Below are 22149 nucleotides of genomic sequence, written 5' to 3' on the forward strand. Positions count from 1 at the left end.
AACTGCTTTTCATATATGAGTGTAATATTCTGAGTAAGTCCACGCCGTCAATGAATTATATTCATTAGATGTCTTACTCTCTCTATTTCTCTTCTTTTCTATTGCTTGCTTTTCGGACGTGTGCTCGTCAGATAGACAACTTTGCTCGGATTTGGAGCAACCCGTCCGTGATGTTTCAGTAGGGGGCGTGCGGAATTGAGGAGAGGCAGTACCCTAGCTTTGGAGTTAGCCACTAGGAGTTGCTTATCATTTTGTGACTTTTGAAACACTGACGGCTTCAGTTTGTTCATGTCTTTGTTTAGTGTCTTTTGGCGATGATTAATATTTCCGCCCTTTCTTGTTGAATATGTATATTAAGTACTTATGATCTTTTATATCTATGAAGATGTATATTCAGGAAATGTTGTATCATTTCAGTTACCGTTAGGTAACCGGTTCTGATTTCCGCGTTATATGTTACTTAAAGTGATGTCCCGGAAAAGAAAGGTTTTTAAAAGGAAACAATTTTATATCAACAATTCAAAAAAAAAACTTACTCACTTTTCCGCGTAATAAATAAAGAGTATTTTTCGGGGCGTTACAGGTGTAAATTTGTCATAAGTGTTAGTAATAAATGAATGTGGCACCCACTGGTTTTTTCTCTTTCTTCTCTATTTATCTCCTCAACCAAAGGAGGGAGAATCTCTATCCATTCCCTCTCTTCTTTTTGTGCTCTCAAACTCACCTCTTCCAAAGGGTGTAAAAGAATTACCAAACTTAATTTTACTGTGATCAACCTAGCTTTATACATGTACCCACAGTAGCAGTATTGCTTCCTAGATTCAGCAGCAATATTGCATGAGACACTAAAGCATTATCATCTGTCTAATTATGAGTAATAGGTATATTTTTTGGAACACATTTGCAGTTCCATTAAATCGGGATCACATCATCTGTCCCACAATATTATATAACTCTATGTGTCATGAGATGTAATTGATCAGAAAAATACTTAATAATTAAAATTTTAACTTAAATATTTTTTTTCAACCAATCATAATTGATGGCACATGAAGTGACACAATATGAGACAAAAGATGTGCTTCCCACTAAATCTACCCCTTCATGTGTCATCTGTCATAATCAGTGAAAAACATATTTAATCAATAAAGTTTTAACTTAAATACATTTTTTCAACTAATTATAGTAAGTGCCATGAAGTGATACACAATTTGAGATATCAGTAATACCCCATTTGTTTTGGAGGTCTTATTGAACTTACAATGTGCCACTTCAGTTGATCTCAAAGTTGATTGAAGAATTTTTACATTGGCAACTACTTTAGTCATCGAGGTAGTACTGGGAAACAAACAACTTCAGTGTCACATGTAATGATTAGCCAATCCTAAGAGAAAAGACAATTCAATACACGAGGCTCTCACCTTGAGGTACGATACATAAAATAGGAATAGGTTTTGATAAACACTACTTATTGAACAAAGACACTAGAGACACCCTATATCAATACATTTCAACTCTAATTTTTGCAAATCTATCCATATATGTTAGGGATGGCAATTTGGGCTTGGCCCGACGGGCCAGCCCATTTGGATTGACATTTTTAGTAGGTTGGGTGCGGATTTGAGCCCTTTTAGTAATAAGGGTCGGGTCGGGTCAGCCCATATTTTGGCGGACCAAAGGTGGGTTGGGTTGGGCTGGCCCATATTGTCACCCCTAACCTTGGTTCTCAATGTTATCTATGAATTTCTGTAAGAGAAATATATGTTTGTGGTCAGTAGATAAAATATGTACTTTTGCTTAACTATACGAGTTGTTGTCAAGGATTGAGATGTGTTATCATCACTTCTGTTATGAACATTTTTAAATATTAGATGTGGCACATATTTAGTACCATGCTTAGTAAATTCTAGTATTAAGACTTCAATCCGACTTTCATAAATGTGTATCTTTTTTGTCAAATAGGAACATCATACTAGAGAGATAGATCATGTTCCATCTCACACAACCGTTTTCATTAAAGTTTCATTTCCAACAAGGCATGTGGAGCCGGAGATGATTGTATGTAGTACCTCTTCATGACAATCCAAGATCAAATTATTTGTTCTAATGTTTTTCATTTTGTTTTTAAACTAAGGATCAAGAATATAAGTATCATTTAAATGCATTAAATTTCATCAACAAAAATGTGCCTATGAAAATTTCATCAACTCGGGATCAAGAATATAATTAAACTAAGGATCAAGAATATAAGTATCTTTTAAATGCATTAAATTTCATCAACAAGAATGTGCCTATGAAAATTTCATCAACTTGGGATCAAGAATGTAATTATCATTTATTTGTTCTAACGAACATAGATTATGAAGAAAAAGATTTGAATGACATTAATGGTTGAGTAGTAAAAAAATTGAGTCATTTTCTTCCAAGAAAACATCTAATGTTTAAAACTTAAGAGTTAGAAGCTTTATTGTAAATAGGAGTCTAAAAGTTTAAGACTATATTGACTTGTTTATAAATTACAAGTTTTAAACTAAGAAGATATGTTATTGTGAAATTGTAGATTTTGGTTTATAATTTTTTGTTTTAAAAGACATTTATGAAGCGTGATAATTATTTATTTTCGAAATTATAATTGAGTTGGTTATAAATGTGCGTTTTGAAGAAAAAACAAGGCAGCCCACCAGCCTACTAGCCTTAACAAATACGAGTTGGGCTGGCATTTTGAGCCCTTTCAGTAATAAGGGTCAAGTCAAGCCAGCCCATATTTTGACGGGCCGAATTGGCCCGTATTGCTACCCCAAATATATATGCATTATAAGCCATATAACCCTAGAACAATTCCAAAGAAAGAACAAACAATATTTTACCAAGAACATCAACAACTTATTCTAACAGCACATGTAGTAATCACACAACAGCTATAATTTTACAACAATCCAGGCCATCAGACCTGTGAGCTATATATCTAATTTTTGGAATATATATAGTTTCATAATAAAGTATGGTAATGTAAGAAAGGCATCATATATTCTTTAGCTACCTAGAAATAGATAAACAAATAAAGCCGCACTACCATCTCAATTTGTTCTTGCCAACTCTAGGATTATCAATGGTTCAAGAAATACTATCAATTATCAAAACACAATCCGTCTTTTTTACCCCTTCATGATCCTATCTCACTTTATGATGAGAGACAAATGCAATATTGAAGTGGTACAGCAGAAATCCTACATTCTTGATGATGCCATGAAAAGAAAAAGTCCCGAAAGCTACTAAAACACCCATCCGATGAGCGGCTTTATCCACTATAATCTTCAATGTATTGGATGCCGTCTCCTGCAAATTCTCCAAGACATAAGACTTTAAATACAAGGGAAAAATCAATTATCTAGATCAAATGCACATCATAATCATATTCTAGATTGCAATAGATGCCATGGAACAAATTTATAAACAAGCTTCCTCTACAAAACATATCCAATGTTGGTTTCAGTTGATAGACTATAGTTATGACATACAAGTTTCGGATCCAAAGGCCGTGAGAGAGAAAAGGGAACTCACTAATGATGAATATAGTATCTGGACATTCAAGTCTCCAAATTATTTATACAAAAATAACTGCAATATTAAAGATAAACCAGCTTGATCTATTGATGATGATTGGCCATTCTGGAATCAAAACCAACGGTGATTTCATGGCTGGTTAACTGTTTGTCAAGACAATTTATCAAACACTTGACTTCGATATACAAAAAGTAGTCTCAAATTACCTCTTTGGTCGGACTCGATCTTCTTCATAGTCCATCACTCCACCAGATTCAGAGCAGATCTCCTCATGGCTCCTGAAGTCGATGTCTGCCTGCTTACAGTGTGTAACTTCTGCCACGAAGTAAGTAAGACACGTCGACTAATATATCCCAACAATATAGAACAAGCAATTATATGTGCATAAACAAGACTGAAACTTCTGCTACCCTATAAAACTCCAAATCCTTAAATAGGATAGCCAACAGCATCGAAGTTAAAAGCTGCATAATGCAGCTATATATGGCTAAAAATAACAGTAAAATTTGACAGATAGAATAAGTTGGGCTGTTATTGCAGCACAAGTGGGCCTCAATGTAAAGTTATTACTTAATACAGAGATATGATAGGCTTTTATGGAATAGATTGTGCATACTTAACTTTATCAACTACTTTTTCGAATATACTTTGTTTCTCTCGGTAATAAAAGTACATGGCTTTTTCTCATAAAAGTCTTTCAGTAGCCAAACTCCCCCGTCCCATATATCTAATTACAAGTAGTTAGAGGGTCTTATGAACTGATCAAACACAACCAAACTAAATAAAATCATCAGATTGATACAGTTTTCTCAAAATTGGGACATTCTACTATGGTTTAATACACATTTTTTAAATAAATACAGTCCTAGCTTCAGAATTCAAATTCACTTACCGAGTCTAATATACAAACTAACGTTTCTACTGGTTTTTAGATAATAGAATGATTTGGAGTGACTTTTTTTCCTCAGACTAACAAAATTATGACAGATAATGATTGGTTTCATTCAAGGATAGGCTTTGCCACATACCAAGCCCGCAGACAAATGCCCCAAATATATGGAGACAATCAGCAATAATAGAACAATTGTAGCATGATTGCACAGGCATAGCTTCTAAGACAGTATCAGAATATAACTGGGATATATAAAGTAAGAAATGGATGTCAATGTGTGTCACTTGAATGGTTTGACAACTAGTTTCCTGTTTGACACAAATTGACGCAGGGAAGCTATTCAGAAACTGTTTATAGAAGTTTTTCTAGAGAGTAGTTAGATAACTTTGGGCCATAACAGTAAACTTTGGTGGCATAGAAGGGTTCAGTTGTTGCCATGACAAAATTGTGATTTACAGGCTCGGAGACAAGAACATGTCAAAACATAGTTCTTGAGCGTACAAAATGGCAGGACAAAGTTTGGAGGGTGAATGTGAAACCTTGCACAGATATTCAAAGGCTCAGATAGATTTTAATCATTTTAAGATGACAATTAGTATCATTTATTTTAAGTTGGTAGATGATGCCAGCATGAGAATTCCAGCTTTCATCAGACATCCAGCTACAGAACACACAGATACAAAGAGGATAAATAAAAACTTCTACATATTCAGTACTAACCCTTTACCGAAAACATCACCTTGATAAAGAGACCCACATAAAGGGAAAATTGTGTACAAGATCATAATTACAAACTAGCCTTTTATGGGATATTTTTCACAAAATTTAAAGAGAAAAATGATGTCATAAAAAAGGCCTAAAAATAAATTCAACCGACCTTGAAAAGGGTCTTCTTTACTTCTTCCACTTTCTCTTCCACGTCCTGCCTGTGCTTCTTGTCAATTTCACCCATTGAATCAGCCCATTTTATCTTCTCTTGAATTGTAACAAGCAGATTTTCTGATGTCGATAACCTATGTTTACCAGTCATAAATTAAACTTCAATAATATTTGAAGAAACTACACACATTGCAGCATCCCATCCCAAAAATTAGCATAATATAGACAAATAAATTTATGTTCTGAAACAAAGAAGAAAAAGGGCTAACAGAGTTTCAAAACAAAAGTCTACAACTTAATGGCTTTCTACTTTAATACGAAATTGTGCCATCTTTAGCTGGAAGTTTAATCCAACTGTAACTGAACTTGGATGTTGAACAGACTAAAATATAAGCTGTTTAGAGAAGGGGCATAATCCACAATTCAGAGTTCTGAAGTAATGAATCAACGAAATCATGACTTTACGCTGATATAACTTCTGTTTCGGTATCACTCACTAGCCATGGTTTATAGTCAGACAAGCAAATTTAAACATTATTTTGCAGATATAGGTAATTGGCTTACTAATCACACATAATACTAGAACTTATTCATGCCCTGCTTGAAAAATGAAAATAACAGATTACCAGTTAGAGAGTGTATGTATCATGTTTCCCAGTTGAGCAGGCCTCAAGTCTCTCCCTGCTGCAAATTGGACCTGAAATCACCCTCAAAGCTCAACTAATTTCCTAATAAAGGGCTCGTTAAATAAAAAATACGAAGGTATCAAAAGTTCAATCTTGACAATAACAGAGATGATGATCAGCTGAGACCTCAAAGCATCGCTGCAACTGATCCAGCTTCCCTCTGACAATTCCCTGGGGAGAGCAGGAGAAAAGGACAAATAGAAAGATAAGATCATAAAGCCACTAGATAAATACAATAAATAGCATGAAGTACTGACAAATATATCTATCATCTAAAATTCATTCCATATCCATAATGCATATCATTATAACTAAGACAAAATAGGCTGACCCATTCACTGTTTTTATTTTATTTTTAAACTTGGACTTGTAGCTTTTCTTTGTTTCATATTAGTCCTTTATGTAAGGGCCTCGTTCAAGAAAGGGTTAACTTCCCATTCTAGTGTCAAACACTTCAAATTATTTGGATAATGTTTAAATGGACATGTTTAAGGAAATCCCCAAAGCTGATTGTTCTTCAGAGGATGTAAAGGATAGTTTGAGTTTTTATCATCTGAATCTGATTCAAGAATTGGGGGCAAGATGGTCAATCCTAAGGGTCTGTCTAGTTCCTTATTGCAATCTCCATCATGTTATGAATGAAAGAAGAAATTGTTGAGAAAAAATATATCGTATGGTGTCTAATATTATGAGGATAAGGTTGGTAGGAAGGTGACAAAGTTTGTTAATGAAGCTCTTGAGTTGAGACTTGAGAGGGCTGAGCAGTCTGATGAAGGAGAAGAGTTGGGGAGAAGATTTTTAAAGCAATGTCTGATGGTGTAATGCTTAAACAACGAACATGGAAGATCTTAACTTCTATTGGCAGATGTCTTCGTTAAACATGTGTAGAGGGATTGGCATGCATCATAGGGAGATGTCTTATCCCCTCTTATTGTTCTTTTCCCTTTATCCTTAATAGGATATTTTTCCGATAAAATATTAGCATAAAAACAACAATAAAAATAACTACAATGATAGTATGAAATTGTGAATGTATGTTCCACTAATTAAGCGAAGTTTGAGAAGCAATATACTATATTGAAGGGAAAGATTCCTACCGCATACATGCACTCATTAATCAGAAAATCTTCAAGTTCACGAACATTTGTCACATCTAACTCTTGCATCAGTTGGTCATAGGGTAGTACCTGGGAAACAAAATTAACAAGTAAGAATTTGTAAAAATTATTTGCACAAGTCAAAAGACAAGGGAAAACACTCAAATAGTAAAACAGAACAAAGTAACTTCCGAATATAAATCAACCAGACTTTGTTGTACAAAAGTACATAGAAAAGGAAAGCACAATTTATAATGATGGATTGCACGAACAATACTATACAAAATCAAAAGGTATGTTGTATGGAAGAGTGTCTTCCTTCTTTAATATAAAGAAATTTTACCAAAGGACTAAGGGGAAGATAAGATATCCATTAATCCATCCTGCAACGAAGACTAAAAACAATGAATCAGACAAGAAAATGTTCATCAAAGCCAGTGATTGCCACTAAAGGGGGAATTGGGGGAGATGGGAGTTATATTAAGACACGGAAATATAAAAATGAGGAATATCAGAGAGAAGGATTGGTAAGGAAATGGTTGGGAAAGAGGTAGGCTTCTTGAATTTCTTTGAAGGATTATTTTACAACACAAAAACGGGGAGTAGTAGAGAGTAGGGCTGGTAAGGAAATGGTTGGGAAAGAATTAGGCTTTTTGGATTTCTTGGGTTGTCCTTTATTTGTCTTAGTTCTGTTTTACATACTTGATCCTGTTTTTATCAACAGGATTCAAAGCTCCATTCTTGAGAACTGTCAATAGCGAGTACATGCATGGAGGCAAGAATAGAAGCAATCTAGAGGGGATTGAATGATGGAGAGAAAAGCAAGAAAGAAGGATGAAGACTTGAGAGGAGGCTCAGGAAGAGCAGTTATGCATGATAACAGATCTGCCTCACAGTGGAACTTGGAAGCAATCAAGGGACAAATCATAGGGCGAGGGTGGAAGAGGAGGATGCACTCTGTTGAGAGCCAAAATGTGACACTCCATACTAGTTTCAATGAGAGGATGTTTTCCTGGAAAATTGACTGAACAAACTGAAATGAAAGTCCATAGGTTGGATTCCCTATTTTTGGAAAAGCATGAGATTAAAAGAAGAATATTTTGGTTCCATTCCACTGAAAGAAGTGAAACCAAAGTGAAACCAAAGAGATTCCTGTTCTGCCTTGTTCTATTCATTCCGTCCAGTTCTAGGCTTCTAGGCCATCTACCAAACAGTACCTAAGAAGTAAGAATGCTTCAATGCTGCACATCCCTCAACAGGTTGGATATGGTTGCTTGAAACAACAGAGAAAAGGCATCAATATTTCCCCTTTTGAAAAAAGTTATTAATATTAGCAGAGAAAACAACTATGATTAAGTAGACACATCAACTTAAGAAATAAAAATGAACTTCCATTTATAACATAACTTTAAGCCAATAAAGGACACAAGCAAATGGTTGGACTGGAGTGAGCAAATCAGTGACCACCCTTAATCACCAAGTCAAGCAAAACAAGACAGCCAATAACTGTGGATTTAATGTGTAATACCTTGTATGTATCAGCCATAGTAAGAACTGTAAGTTGCTTTAGTTTGAGGATCTGCTCAGGTACCAATTGTGGAAGACTACCAGCATTACCTGTAAGCCACTTAATTTTTTAACTAGCATCATTATATTATTACTATCACCTATAACTAGTAAGAACACACATAAAGCAAAATTAACAAATTATGAAATGAAGCTCTTTGTACAAAACTTCCTCTATTACTACTTAACAAGTTCTTTACTTTAAAACCAACAAGGCGTTGGTCTAGTGATGTAAGACTCCACTGGATCCCCAAATAAGCAAAAAGGTCAAAAGTTAGATTCCTGTCAGTGACACTTGTTGAGAGAGGCAGTCACTGATAAACATTGGTATCCACTAAGAAAGAATTAAAGAATTGAATGGAAATGCCCCTAAACCAGAATCAGGTTGATTCATGGTAGGGTTCTATAGAAATTGTATTATCGGAGAGAAAATGTCAATTACAAGTAATGAAAAGTACAATTTAGGATCCCACGACCCTAATCCCTCTGAATCCACAATCAGAACTTGATTTTCCAACTAACTAACTACTCCTAAGCCTTACTTTCTAATTATAGGTTGCCTAACCAACTTAACTACCCAAGGGTATTTGTGGAAAGTTTGTTACTTATTAACCAAACTTTCCTTTTCCCCTTCTATATACATGCTTAATCTCAGGCTTGGATTTGGCATTATCAATACCCCCCTTACAAAATTTAACTTGTCCTCAAGTTGAAAGTGAGGGAATCTATCTTGTAAGGTTGTTGCCAACTCCCAAGTGCAATCATGATTAGGAAGATTCTGACATTTAACCAACACCTCCAAACTACCTTGACCATCCTTCCTACTGTCAATGATGTTCCAACTCCTCATTCAACATAGGTGGTAGAGGTTGAGGTTGCTGATGGGGTTTAAGAGCCTTCTTCAACAAGGATACACGAAGGACTGGATGAATTTGAGCATGAGCAGGCAAATCCAATTGATAAGCCACAGTCCCTACCCTCTTAGTCACCCGATAAGGACCATAATACCTTGGAGCTAATTTAGCATAGGGTCTGGCAGCTAATGATTTCAACTTGTATGGCTGCAACTTGAGGAATACTGCTTCAACTTGTATGGCTGCAACTTGAGGAATACCTAGTCACCCACTTCAAACTCCACTAACCTCCTGTGTTTATCAGCATACTGCTTCATCAGATTTTGTGCCTTGGCCATATTGTCCTTTAATTCTTCTAAAATTCCATCTCTCTTAAGTAAACAATTTGTTTACCTCTTCCACCTCTTCCACCTCTTCCACCTTAGAGGGTATAGTCCCTGCTCTCAACAACACAGGGGTTCCCTGCCATATAAGGCTCTAAAAGGGGTCATCTCAACTGAACTGTTGTAGTTAGAGTTGAACAAAAACTCTATGCAACATAACAACTCCAACCACTATTTAGGTCTAGGTCCCACAAAACACCTAAGGTAGGTTTCCAGACACCTGTTGACCACCTCAGTTTGGCCATCTGTTTGTGGATGGTAGGAGGTGCTTAACTTCAACTGAATCCTAGCCATTTTAAACAACTCCTTCCAAAAATGGCTCAAAAATAGAGGATCTCTATCTGAAACTACAGATGTAGGGAACCCATGTAATTTGACTCCCTCCTTCAAGAACACTGGAGCCACATCCTTTGCTGAATGAGGATGTCCTAAGGCAAAGAAATGTGTATACTTTGAAAGCCTATCCACCACTACATAGATAGCATCCTTTCCCTTTACTATAGGAAGCCCTCCTATGAAATTTATGGAGATGTCCATCGAAACTTGTTGAGGGATGGTAGTGGTTGCAACAATCCTGCAGGTGCTAGGGTGGAGTACTTGTTCCTCTAGCATATGTCACAACTCTCTATAAAGGCCTTGATGTCCAACTTCATGCCTTCCCATAACAAAAAACTAGCAATTTTTTTATAGATCCAGAAATATCATGAGTGGCCCCCTACAGGAGTTTCATGGCATTCAGAGAGGATGATAGGGATCATATTGGAAGTTTGAGACAAGACCAACCTATCTTTATAGTACAATACCCCCTTCTTCAACTCAACCTGGGTGAGTAGTAGGAGAAACAACAAAATCTTGCATAACTTTCCTCCATTTAGGGTCCAGTTGCAATTCTTGATTCCAAGTCTCCACTTCTTCATTGGTTACCATAAAGATAGCATAATACATAAGCGGCCCAAACCTTTGAACCTCTGCACCTAGGAACGGTGGAAGCGCCGATTCCACCGATTCCACGATCCTACCCGACGTTTTCACGATTTCACCTCCACTCGAACACGTTTTTGGGATCGAGCACGATTGCGCCGCCGGAACACGTAAAAACGTCCGATCTCACGTGCCGACATGCGATTTTAACTACCATGTGGATGTCATACTGAAACAGCATGCCCTTCCCTTCCTCCAAAAGCACTTGCATAAAAGCTCCCAAAGGAAGTTCTACCTTGGTTAAAGCAGGATCCCCTATTATAGTGATTACTGAATCATCCTTCTTAATAGATAACATTATTTTTCCAAAATCAACTATCACTTCTCCTAAGCTTGGTAGCAGTTTCAATCCCAAGACCACATCCACACCTCTCAAAGCAAACAAATAGAAGTCTTGGATTACCTCTAATTGTTGCATATAAAGTCCGAGTTGTGAACATTTCCCTTGCCATTGAATGTGGTGCCCATCTCCCACCTCCACCACATAAGCCTTAGTCTCCTCCACCTTCAATTGCAAATTATTCACCAAGTCCCTTGAGATAAAATTGTGTGAAGCCCCACAATCAATCAATCATGATTACTACTAGTCTCTCACCAAGTGTACCCCTTATCTTCCAAGATTTGGTGGAAGTGAGCCCTTTCATGGAATACAAAGACAGTTGTAGGGAGTTGAAATGTTCAACTTTTGCCCCTACTTCACCCCCATATTCATCTTCTTCAGCCAGTAGAAGCATCCTCAATTGTTTGTTCTTACACCTAAGGCATAAACCCATTTCTCTTTTCTCCTTCATCTCAACATTGGTTAACCTTCTATATTCCCCCATGGTTTTAGAGTTGTCAACCTCTTGAGTAGTTCTGGGCATTCCAGCTACACTTCCCATAGATGATCCTTCCCTCCTACTGCTACTAGTTGAAGAAGAATCCAATGTTACTACCCTGCTATAAGTGTTGCTACGAATTGATCCAGGAGCTCTTGCATAACCCATTTTAGACCTCTTGCTCACCACAACATTCTTCTATTCAATGAGTATAGCCTTTTGGATCACCTCTAGCAGTGTCTCCAGTTTATACAGCCTTATGTTGGAATTTCACAGAAGCAAAACAGTGAAGTAATACCAACAGCAGCAACAGATAGTAACAGAAGCAGAATTTGTATAAGATAAATGGTAAACTGTTTGTATATATTTCTATGGAATGAGAACCGTTTACACTTATGGAAACAAGGTAAATATTGATAGACTCATCTATCAATCCATAGAGACATTTCTCTATTTCTCCCTCTATAACAGAATACTCAGATGATTTTCTCTCCCCTGTAATATAACAGAATTTGCACCCCCTTTTGCCAGCTCAGCCTTTTTGCCACGTCTTCTTTCATAAACCCTCCAAATCTTGGGTTTCTTACCAACCTCAAGGCCCACATCTTCACTCATGCTTCTATCAATTGCTCCCTTCTGAAAATCAGCCTTGTCCTCAAGGCTAAAATCTGGAAATTGACCTTGTAAGACATCATTATTCTCCCAAGTCACATCCTCAACCGATTTGTCTTCCATTGAATGAGGCTCTGAGGAATTGAAACTCCCTCATGTATAACCCATCGTGTCCCAATAACCTTCTCGGGATACACATCATTACTTGGATCAACATCCAACTCCGTAGGAAGATCACCATGTACCTGATAATCGCCAATGGCCTTCTTAAGAAGAGAGACATGGAAAACAGGGTGTATCTTCGAATGGTCTGGTAAGTGCAACTTATAGGCGACCTCTCCACGCTTGGCCAGGATCTGAAATGGGCCATAAAACTTGGCGGCTAGCTTTTGGTTGATGCATCTCATCACGGACTGTTGACGGTGAGGTCGTAATTTCAGAAAAACCCAATCTCCCACCTCAAACTGCACATTACGTCGTTTCTTATTGGCATACTTGGTCATTTGTTGTTGAGCCCGTAGCAAATGCACTTTTAATTGGCCCAACGCTTCATCACGTTCACCTAATTCCAAAGCCACTGCTGCCACTTTGGTTTCATTGCTTAAGAACCGTAGAATAGTAGGTGGAGGCCTACCATACACCACTTCAAAAGGAGTCTTGCCAATAGAAACATGAAATGTGGTATTATACCAAAATTCTGTCCACGGAATCCAATGTGACCAAGTCTTGGGTTGATCCGAAGCAAAACAACGGAGATAGCCTTCCAAACACCTGTTAATCACTTCCGTTTGACCATCTGTCTCGGGATGATAAGCAGAACTCATTTTCAACTGTGTGCCCTGCATCTTGAAGAGTTCCATCCAGAAATGGCTAACAAATAAAGGTTCTCTATCACTAATCAATGTCATAGGAATGCCGTGTAGCCTCACTATTTCCTTGACAAATAATTCCGCCACCGTTTTTGCTGTATACGGATGTTTTAACAATAAGAAATGACTGTATTTCGAGAGTCTATCCACCACTACCAACACTGCATCAAACCCCTTAGATTTCGGAAGACCTGTAATAAAGTCTAAGGAAATATCCTCCCATATGGCATTAGGGATCGGAAGCGGTTGAAGTAACCCTCCAGGAGTAGTAGCCGCATATTTTTGTCTTTGGCAAATATCGCACACTCGTACATAATCACGAATCACCCTTTGCATCCCGGGCCAATATAGATTTGCAGCAATCCTCCTATAGGTTCGAAGAAAACCCGAATGGCCCCCCATAGGTGTGGCATGAAACTCTTTCAAAAGCAACGGAATAACCGAAGATTTAGGAGATATGACCAAACGTCCTTGATAGAACAAGGTACCCTGTTGAACCGTGTACCCTTTTTTTACCAACGGGTCAACTTTCAGCTCCTCTATTAAGTTTTGTATGGCAGCATCACTTCGGACTTCTTCTATCAATTTTGCTGCATCAATCCAAGTGGGGTAAGAGACCATAGCCGCCAATTCTACCTCATCATAACACCTGGACAACACATCAGCAGCTTTATTCTCTGGCCCTAGTTTATATTTGACCTTAAACTGGTATCCCAAAAGCTTTGCCAACCAACACTGTTGATCTGGTGAAGAAACTAGTTGTTGCAGAAAATATTTAAGACTTTTGTGATCTGTGTAAACTACAAAAGGTCTGCCCAAGTAATGTCTCCAATGCTGGATAGCAAGAACTAGGGCCATCAATTCTTTCTCATACACTGACTTCGCCAAGTTACCTGCCGACAATGCTTTGCTGAAGTAAGCAATGGGTCTTTTTTGTTGCATCAGTACAGCACCCAGACCCCTCCCTGCTGCATCACACTCCACCTCAAACGGCAATGTAAAATCCGGTAACAGTAAAACAGGGGCAGTCGTCATCAAAGTCTTCAACGTGTTGAAGGCTTGCACGGCAGAAGAACCCCAGACAAAATTGTTCTTCTTTGTCAGCTCGGTGAGAGGTTTGGCAATTTTCCCATAGTCACGAATGAACTTTCTATAGTACCCCGTGAGACCGAGAAACCCACGAACTCCCTTTACTGTCTTGGGTTCTGGCCATTCTATCACACACTTCACCTTTTCTGGATCCACGGCTACTCCACTACCAGAAATCACGTGACCCAGATAATCAACACTTTTGCACCCAAATTTACATTTAGCTTTATTAGCAATAAAACAGTGTTCCTGTAACACTCTCAACACTTGGCTTAAATGGTCCACATGCTCCTCTTTGTTCTTGCTGTAAACCAGGATGTCATCAAAAAACACCAATACGAAACTCCGGAGGAATGGTCTAAACACACCATTCATAGTGGCCTGGAAGGTAGCCGGGACATTCATCAACCCAAATGGCATGACCAAGTATTCATAATGCCCATTATGTGTACGAAAAGCTGTCTTATGTATGTCCGCCTGATGAACACGAATCTGATGATATCCTGATCTCAAGTCAATCTTAGAAAAAATAGTTGACCCAAACAATTCATCCAATAATTCATCCACAACCGGAATAGGGTACTTATCTGGAATAGTGGCTTTGTTCAGAGCCCTATAATCAACACACATACGCCAAGAGCCATCCTTCTTTTTAACTAAAATCATCGGGCTAGAGAAAGAACTCATGCTTGGTCGAATAACCCCTGCATCTAGTAACTCCTGAACCTGTCTTTCGATCTCATCCTTCTGGTGATGTGGATATTTATACGGTCTGACATTGACTGGACCCGTGCCTGCTACAAGCTGAATGTAATGCACTTGTTCTCTCTCTGGAGGTAAACTAATGTATTCACAAAATACTGTGGGAAATTGTTGCAACAGCCAAGTGACCCCTGTTTGTTCACCGCACTCGTCTTCACCAACAAACATACTGCTGTCCAGCGTCCTTGGTGCCCACCACCAATCCTTGTTAATTGCACCCCCTTCAAGGAATGAATTCAAAAACCCATGCTTCTCGGTGTGACTATCTTGACTCTGCAATTTCACCAATTTACCCTCATACCAAAACTGCATAGTGAGTCTTTTCCAATCCATCACTACTTTCCCCAATGTACTCAACCATGACACCCCCAAAACCACATCCAATCCACCTAACTCCAACACTAATGCATTGACTTCAAATATTTGATGTCCCAATCTGATTCGGAGTCCTTTGCACATTCCCTTAGAGAGAATTTTATGGCCATCCCCAAGCTTGATGTTCTTAGCTGTCATTGGAGTAATCTGAAGCCCTAATGCAGTAGTGATTGCGGGAGAAATAAAATTGTGACTAGCCCCACTGTCAATAAGCACCATCACGTCGATTCCTGCAAGTTGGCCTTCGAGTTTCATAGTATGGCATTCACCCATACTCCCCATCACACCCATTACTTTGCATTCTACCTCAATCTCTTCGTCTTCATCGGTAACGCTGGTTTCAATAGCGATAATCTCCCCACTTTCTCCCTCACCCAAGATGAGTACCCGAAGAGAACGTTCAGGGCATTTGTGTTGTGTTGGGTGATACTTACCTCCACATTTGAAACAAAGTCCTTTTGCCCTTCTCTCCATCACTTCTTCATAAGAGAGGCTCTTGGTGCCCTTCCATCGATCCATGGCGGAATTCCGACGGTCTGTCTCACCTTTCCTTGCCGTTGACGTGATCGAAAGAGAAGAAGAAGGAGTCGGGTTCGTGGAACCCATTCTGGAAGAAATCGGGTTGCTCCAACCCGATTGGGAGAAACGGGTTTTCTGGGTTTGAGCCACTCCTCCACCCTTGTTAAACGAATTGGGCCCATTCCATTCATTTCGGCCCACAAATTTCTTTTTGCCTAGGCCCCTTTCCTCTTCATCATCTTCCTCCCTCAACTCATCCTCAATGTCTTTTGCCATCCGCATCATTTCCATTCTGTTTTTGGGATTTAACGTACGAATCCTCCTTCGAATCTGGGGTCTTAGCCCACTCATAAAGTATCCCAAATATTGTTCCTCAGGTAAACGTCCCACCTGAGAAGACAACAGTTCAAACGCTTCTACAAATTCTTCAACACTTCCCGATTGACGAAGAGTTGAAAGTTCTTCGAAAGGATTTTCTAACCGCCTCCCTCCATATCGAGCGATGAGGGCTTGCTTCAACTTCTCCCACGAAAGGGCATCCTCGGTTTCTAGCAGCAAGTTAAACCAATGAATTGTGGATCCTTCCATACTCACCCTTGCCAATTTCAAACGCATTTCCTCCGGTGTGTTTTGCACATCAAAATAGATCTCCGCACGAGTAATCCACGCTACAGGGTCTTCTCCTTCGAATGCTGGTAATTTCACTTTCTTCCCTGAAAGCCGCGATTCCCCGCTCGTCGTATCGCCGGAAGAATTTTCAGCCTCAACTTCGCGATTTCTCCGACCCATTTGCTGACTCAACTCAGCAAGAACCAAACTCTGAGTTTGCATTTGAGCTACCAAGGTTTGTAGAGTAATTCGCACATCCCCCATTTGCTCCTCTAACGCCTCAACCCTATCTGACATCTTCGGTGGCATCTACTGTGTTCCCTTTCGACTTCGTCTTCGATCCGGCAGGTCGGACCAATTGTTGGAATTTCACAGAAGCAAAACAGTGAAGTAATACCAACAGCAGCAACAGATAGTAACAGAAGCAGAATTTGTATAAGATAAATGGTAAACTGTTTGTATATATTTCTATGGAATGAGAACCGTTTACACTTATGGAAACAAGGTAAATATTGATAGACTCATCTATCAATCCATAGAGACATTTCTCTATTTCTCCCTCTATAACAGAATACTCAGATGATTTTCTCTCCCCTCTGCTTCTAGTAATATAACAGAATTTGCACCCCCTTTTGCCAGCTCAGCCTTTTTGCCACGTCTTCTTTCATAAACCCTCCAAATCTTGGGTTTCTTACCAACCTCAAGGCCCACATCTTCACTCATGCTTCTATCACCTTACTTCCACCCTTACTCCTCCTTTAACCCATTGAGGAACACCCCTCTGACAAAGTCTTGATTGGTTTCCTTCAAAGCTCTAGCATGTTTTCAAACTCCTCAACATAAGCATCTACACTCCCCTTCCATCTCAATGACAGTAGCAACTCAAAGGGGTTCTGCACCATTGATGGTTGGAAACGCCTTACCACTGCTATCTTGAAACTTTCTCATGTAGGAAATGGATTGCATCCTTCCCACCATTAGTACCAGCTGAGAGCTTTACCTTCTAGAGCAACCAGTGTAGCTCTCATCTTTTCAGCCTCGGAAATGGCCCTAAGGGTGAAGTACCTTTCTAATTTATGCACCCATCCATAAGCATCCTCATCCATGAAGATATCAATCTCAAGTTTCGTCCATCTATCATGACTCTGGCCAATTTTATGGCTATCAATCTCCTCATCATTCTCACTGCCTTCTCCCAAGGAATTTTCACCTCGTGTAACCCCCAATTTGATGGCTATGGCAGCAAGTAACTCCTCTATCTTCTTGGTACGTGCCTTATTCAACTCCAACCTTAGACACATCTCTTCTCTCTCTTGTCGCATTTCTTCCCTTTCTTGCATCCAACTGTCATTGTCCCTTGCCATACTTCTTGTTGAGAGCATACGAAAGTAACACAACAACGAGGTGGGTGGTTATTCCCCTACAAGCACCAGAATGGAAAGTTTGTTATTTATTAACCAAACTTTCCTTTTTCCCCTTCTATATACATGCTTAATCTCAAGCTTGGGTTTAGCCTTATCAGTCACACACCCTGAAAGGGATTAGTTCATTACCTATAGGGTGAGAGATATCCTTGGTTATACGGAAAAAAGTGCTTTACTTTAAAAACACTGTTTTACAATGTGAAAAAAAATGCCACACATATCTTGAAAACTAGCAAATTCAAAATACAATATATATCAACTTGTCAGTTCAAAACTAGCAAAGATATGGTTGTTTGCAACCATAAATAAAAAGTAAAATTGCACTTTTGTTCCCTACAGTTTCACTGAATTTTCAAGTAAGACCCTATGGCTTAAAAGTTTTAAATAAGCCCCTATACTTATATAAAAGAAACTAATTAGGTCCTACTGATTGATGGCCAAAATCCACCATAAAGGGTGGATGTTGCTGCAGCCAAAGGGGGACCATCGGCTGCCAAGCTAAAAACACTATAATACATACTAAAAACTAAAAGGTCCTACAGAATATAAATTAGAGAGAACTCTACCAAACTAATATCAAGAAAACTAACCAAAAGTATCACAAACATAAATTTAATATACAGGGAAAAGCACACAGAGAAATCGTAAATCAATTAAATACCTAAAGCGATAATGTCACTGTAAATTGTAAACTAACTAACAACAAAAAACAGTCTAATATTATTTCTTATTTCAGAAAAAAATTGCAAAATACTCCTAAAACTTCTTTTTTTATAGGCAAATGTTAGTATTTTGTGGTGGGTGAGATTTGAAACCTCAACTAAAAGGTTATGCTTATCAGTTCACATTTCTCAATCATAGTCCTCCACGTAACCATCTTTACACGTTATAAATTTCTAAATTATCCGAAATCCGATGTTGCATTCAAAATTCATAATTGGCCATGCAGATATCACAATGTGGTAGTGAATGGTTATTACAATGACCATGATATTATCAACAACAAACTATTAGAACAGTGATAGCAGGAAAATATCCACCCATCATATAGGGACATAGTCAACAGAGTCACTATTAAATGACAGAAATGCAGGAAAAATAACAGAAAGTTGAATCCTTAGGCTTACTCTTGTAATCACTCCATGTTCCATGTGCAAACAACCGAAGCATATCAAGGTAGACTGAGTTCTCAGTTGCTTCAAGCTGCAGAATAACACGAGTAAAAAAATTACAACAGATATGCAGGAAGTAATTCTCAAAATAATAGACAAAAGCAAAGTTTTAGTATTCAAGGTGCCAGTTAAGATTAAAAAATGTCTAAGTAAAGTAACTCCTGAACATGACAGATAATTAACAAGCAGAAGACAAATATCAAAAGTGATGCTTTGTTTGATTTCTCATAACTCTTGAAATGTTAAAAGGTTTAGAGGTCACCAAAGTACACGAACAGTTTCATTATTCCCCTCAATTTTTTCTTTGCTTTACAAAATAATGCTTTCATATAAAGTATTATAATAATAATTATGCCTCACTTCACACAATGTTATGATTGATCTATACCTACACTTTGTGCCCTAAACACTTATGTTTCTATTTTTTGAGACAAAAGTCAAAGGGGGTGGAAGGTTCCCCCATTCCCAGGTTAGGCTTTCCACAAACCTCAACAAAGGGCTTTCAGGACTTCCAAATGAAAGTTCACCTATAAGAATTGAACCAAGACTTTTCTATTTGGTCCTCTAACAGTGTACTCAATCCTTTAATAAAGGAACAGACCCTTGATACATCATACAGACCACCCGCAAAATGTAAAAATTAAAAACTAAACATAAAACAGGAAGAACCCAGATAAAAATAGATAGTGGCAAAAGATAAATCTGGCACAACCATGAAAACAACAATGAAATGTGTCCTAAACAGAATAGGCAGCCCATAGCCCAACAGAGCGTATATTGGCCAACAAGACCCATAAGCAAATCAAATTAACTTTCAAAAAGCACCTCGATAAGTCGATAACCCTTCTGCCTTTACAACAGAAGGGATAAATAAGCAGAGCGCTCAGGGAAGGATGAAGGAGCACCACATTGGACGCATGTCAAGGAAGGATGAAGGAGCACCCCATTGGGGGCATGTCAAGGAAGGTTGAAGGAGCACCACATTGGGGCATGTCAAGGAAGGGTGAAGGAGCACCACATTGAAAATTAATTAGTAGATTTATTGTCTCATTTATATGGAAAATTAATTATAAAAGGTAATGTATTTAAAGGTTAATATTATAAACCTTTTATTTTATCTATACCATTTCCAAAGCCAAGTACAAAGCAATAATTTTTACCTCATTCATTTTATGGTACAATACTACTATTATAGAATTTTTGTATACAATTTACATTTTATAATTAATATATGTATGAAAATCTATGATACTAATTTATGTATCGCCCCCACAACCTAAATTTTCTGGGTCTGTCACCAAGAATGCTGCCAAGTGATAAGCATACATACACCCAACTCAGGTATGACACTAAGTTGAGCATTGGAGTGTCTTTACATGTACAGCCCCTCCCATGAACAAGCCAACACGTGATAAAGCAGAATCACCCAAAATATCATTCGGAAGAAGTATCTCTGCCCGATCCAACAAATCCAGCCAGATCAAAATTATCCCAATCAAAATGTAAACCATTTTTCATATTTAACTCTCCTCTCACACTACTCAGCGAATTCGGCATCAAAGTGTCTTTGCAGATACACGTAATCGACATCTGATCAACCGGTACCAGGAAGAAAAAACAATGAAATTGGCAACAAAATAAAACCTCATCACATTTTTCCTCAAACATGCAATGTTTTCTCAAATTTTCACAGCACCCGGCCAGAAAGAAAAAACAATGAAATTGGCAACAAAATAAAACCTCGTCACATTTTTCCTCAAACATGCAATGTTTTCTCAATTTTTCACAGCACCCGAAATTCAATGACACTCACATCCGCGATCACAATCAACAAACAACACCCTTAGATACAAACAAAACAATATATACACATATCTTGAAATTTAAAAAAATCAATATTTAAAATTAAATGCAGTGTGAGAAAAATGAACCTGAAGAACATTCGGGAGAGCGAGAATCTCTGAGAAAGCAAAGAGTGAAGGGTGAGAAGTGGCATCGGTGATTACGGAAGCGATTTCGGAAGCGTTGGAAGCAGCAGAAGAGGCTTGTTTAACGAAGTGATCGATAATTTCCGATTGCTTCTGCTCGATGTCCATCTTCTCAGGATGAATAATAATGGAGAAGAGGAGCGAACTAGGGTTTTGAAGAATCGATTAGGGTTTTGGGATTGGAAAATGGCTTTTGCATTTGCACTGCTTCATTGTTCTAGCGAAAAAGCAATGTATATATTTCGATCCTTCATCATTTTGGCAATGATCCCTCAACAATCTAATATTCCACCCTTATCCTCAACAAATTTAGAATATAATATTTATTGACAAGATAATTTATTATTAATTATTTATTTATATTTATTTTTTTGAAAAGTTAATAATAATTAAATATAAAAGTGAGATGATATATTAATATTGTATCAAACTCTACTTCTAATAGATGCATTTTATCTCATAAATCTAAGCTTGTCAAGAAAGCTTTTTTCAATAATTCTTTGTAGTACAAATTTATTTGTTCAATTTGATATAAGAAAGATTAATTTAACTCAAGTTAATATCATAGGAGTTTGAATTTAAAATTTTCAAAGTTTTTAAGAATCAAATTGTTATATATATATATATAAATAAGAGGAGGAAAAATGAATGACAAAGATTGAGTATAACTTAAAATGAGTGTAAACAGATCTCTCCTCTATATATAAGTTTGATGCAAAAGCGAGTGAAGAAATTTTCCTAGGCTATTCTCTTACAAGCAAAACTTTTAGAATTTTTAATAAGAGAACTCTAGCCATGGTAGAATCCGTTCATGTAACTTTTGATGAGACTAACTCTTCTATGGAAGAAAATTCCATTATAGATGATGACGACTTACCTAGTTTATCCTTAGAAAACTCCATTTCTGAAACTACAACTAACATGGAGCATTTGAAAATAGATGGTGCTTTACCTTCACAACATGAGCATATTTATTCTGATTTACCTAAAGAATAGAGAACGTATTAATA

General features: G+C 37.8%; 1 protein-coding gene across 3 annotated transcripts; it reads right to left on the reverse strand.

Moving 5' to 3' along the window:
- Nucleotides 2952-21425, reverse strand: LOC109358205 (COP9 signalosome complex subunit 7-like). Of its 3 annotated transcripts, none has more exons than XM_019602320.1 (9): nt 21083-21425; nt 19107-19182; nt 8647-8735; nt 7119-7208; nt 6148-6192; nt 5962-6032; nt 5334-5469; nt 3771-3876; nt 2952-3336 (listed from the first exon to the last, which is right to left on the reverse strand). In XM_019602320.1, the coding sequence occupies exons 1-8, from the start codon at nt 21245-21247 to the stop codon at nt 3805-3807; spliced, it is 744 nt and encodes a 247-aa protein (XP_019457865.1). In that variant the 5' UTR covers nt 21248-21425; the 3' UTR covers nt 2952-3336; nt 3771-3804. The 3 variants fall into 3 exon arrangements, with proteins under 3 accessions (XP_019457865.1, XP_019457850.1, XP_019457859.1); XM_019602305.1 differs by having other exon boundaries at nt 3771-3859; nt 21083-21424; XM_019602314.1 differs by having other exon boundaries at nt 3771-3879; nt 21083-21423.

The sequence above is a fragment of the Lupinus angustifolius genome, chromosome LG01 (assembly GCF_001865875.1).
Source record: "Lupinus angustifolius cultivar Tanjil chromosome LG01, LupAngTanjil_v1.0, whole genome shotgun sequence".
NCBI classification, from domain to species: Eukaryota; Viridiplantae; Streptophyta; class Magnoliopsida; order Fabales; family Fabaceae; genus Lupinus; species Lupinus angustifolius.

Coding starts and splice junctions, on each gene's coding strand:
- LOC109358205 (XM_019602305.1), bottom strand. CDS start 21,247: ATGGACATCGAGCAGAAGCAATCGGAAATTATCGATCACTTCGTTAAA. Junction 8,736..19,106: donor AACATGGAGTGATTACAAGA/GTAAGCCTAAGG, acceptor AGTGGCTTACAG/GTAATGCTGGTAGTCTTCCA. Junction 3,860..5,333: donor TAAAGAAGACCCTTTTCAAG/GTCGGTTGAATT, acceptor CACTGTAAGCAG/GCAGACATCGACTTCAGGAG.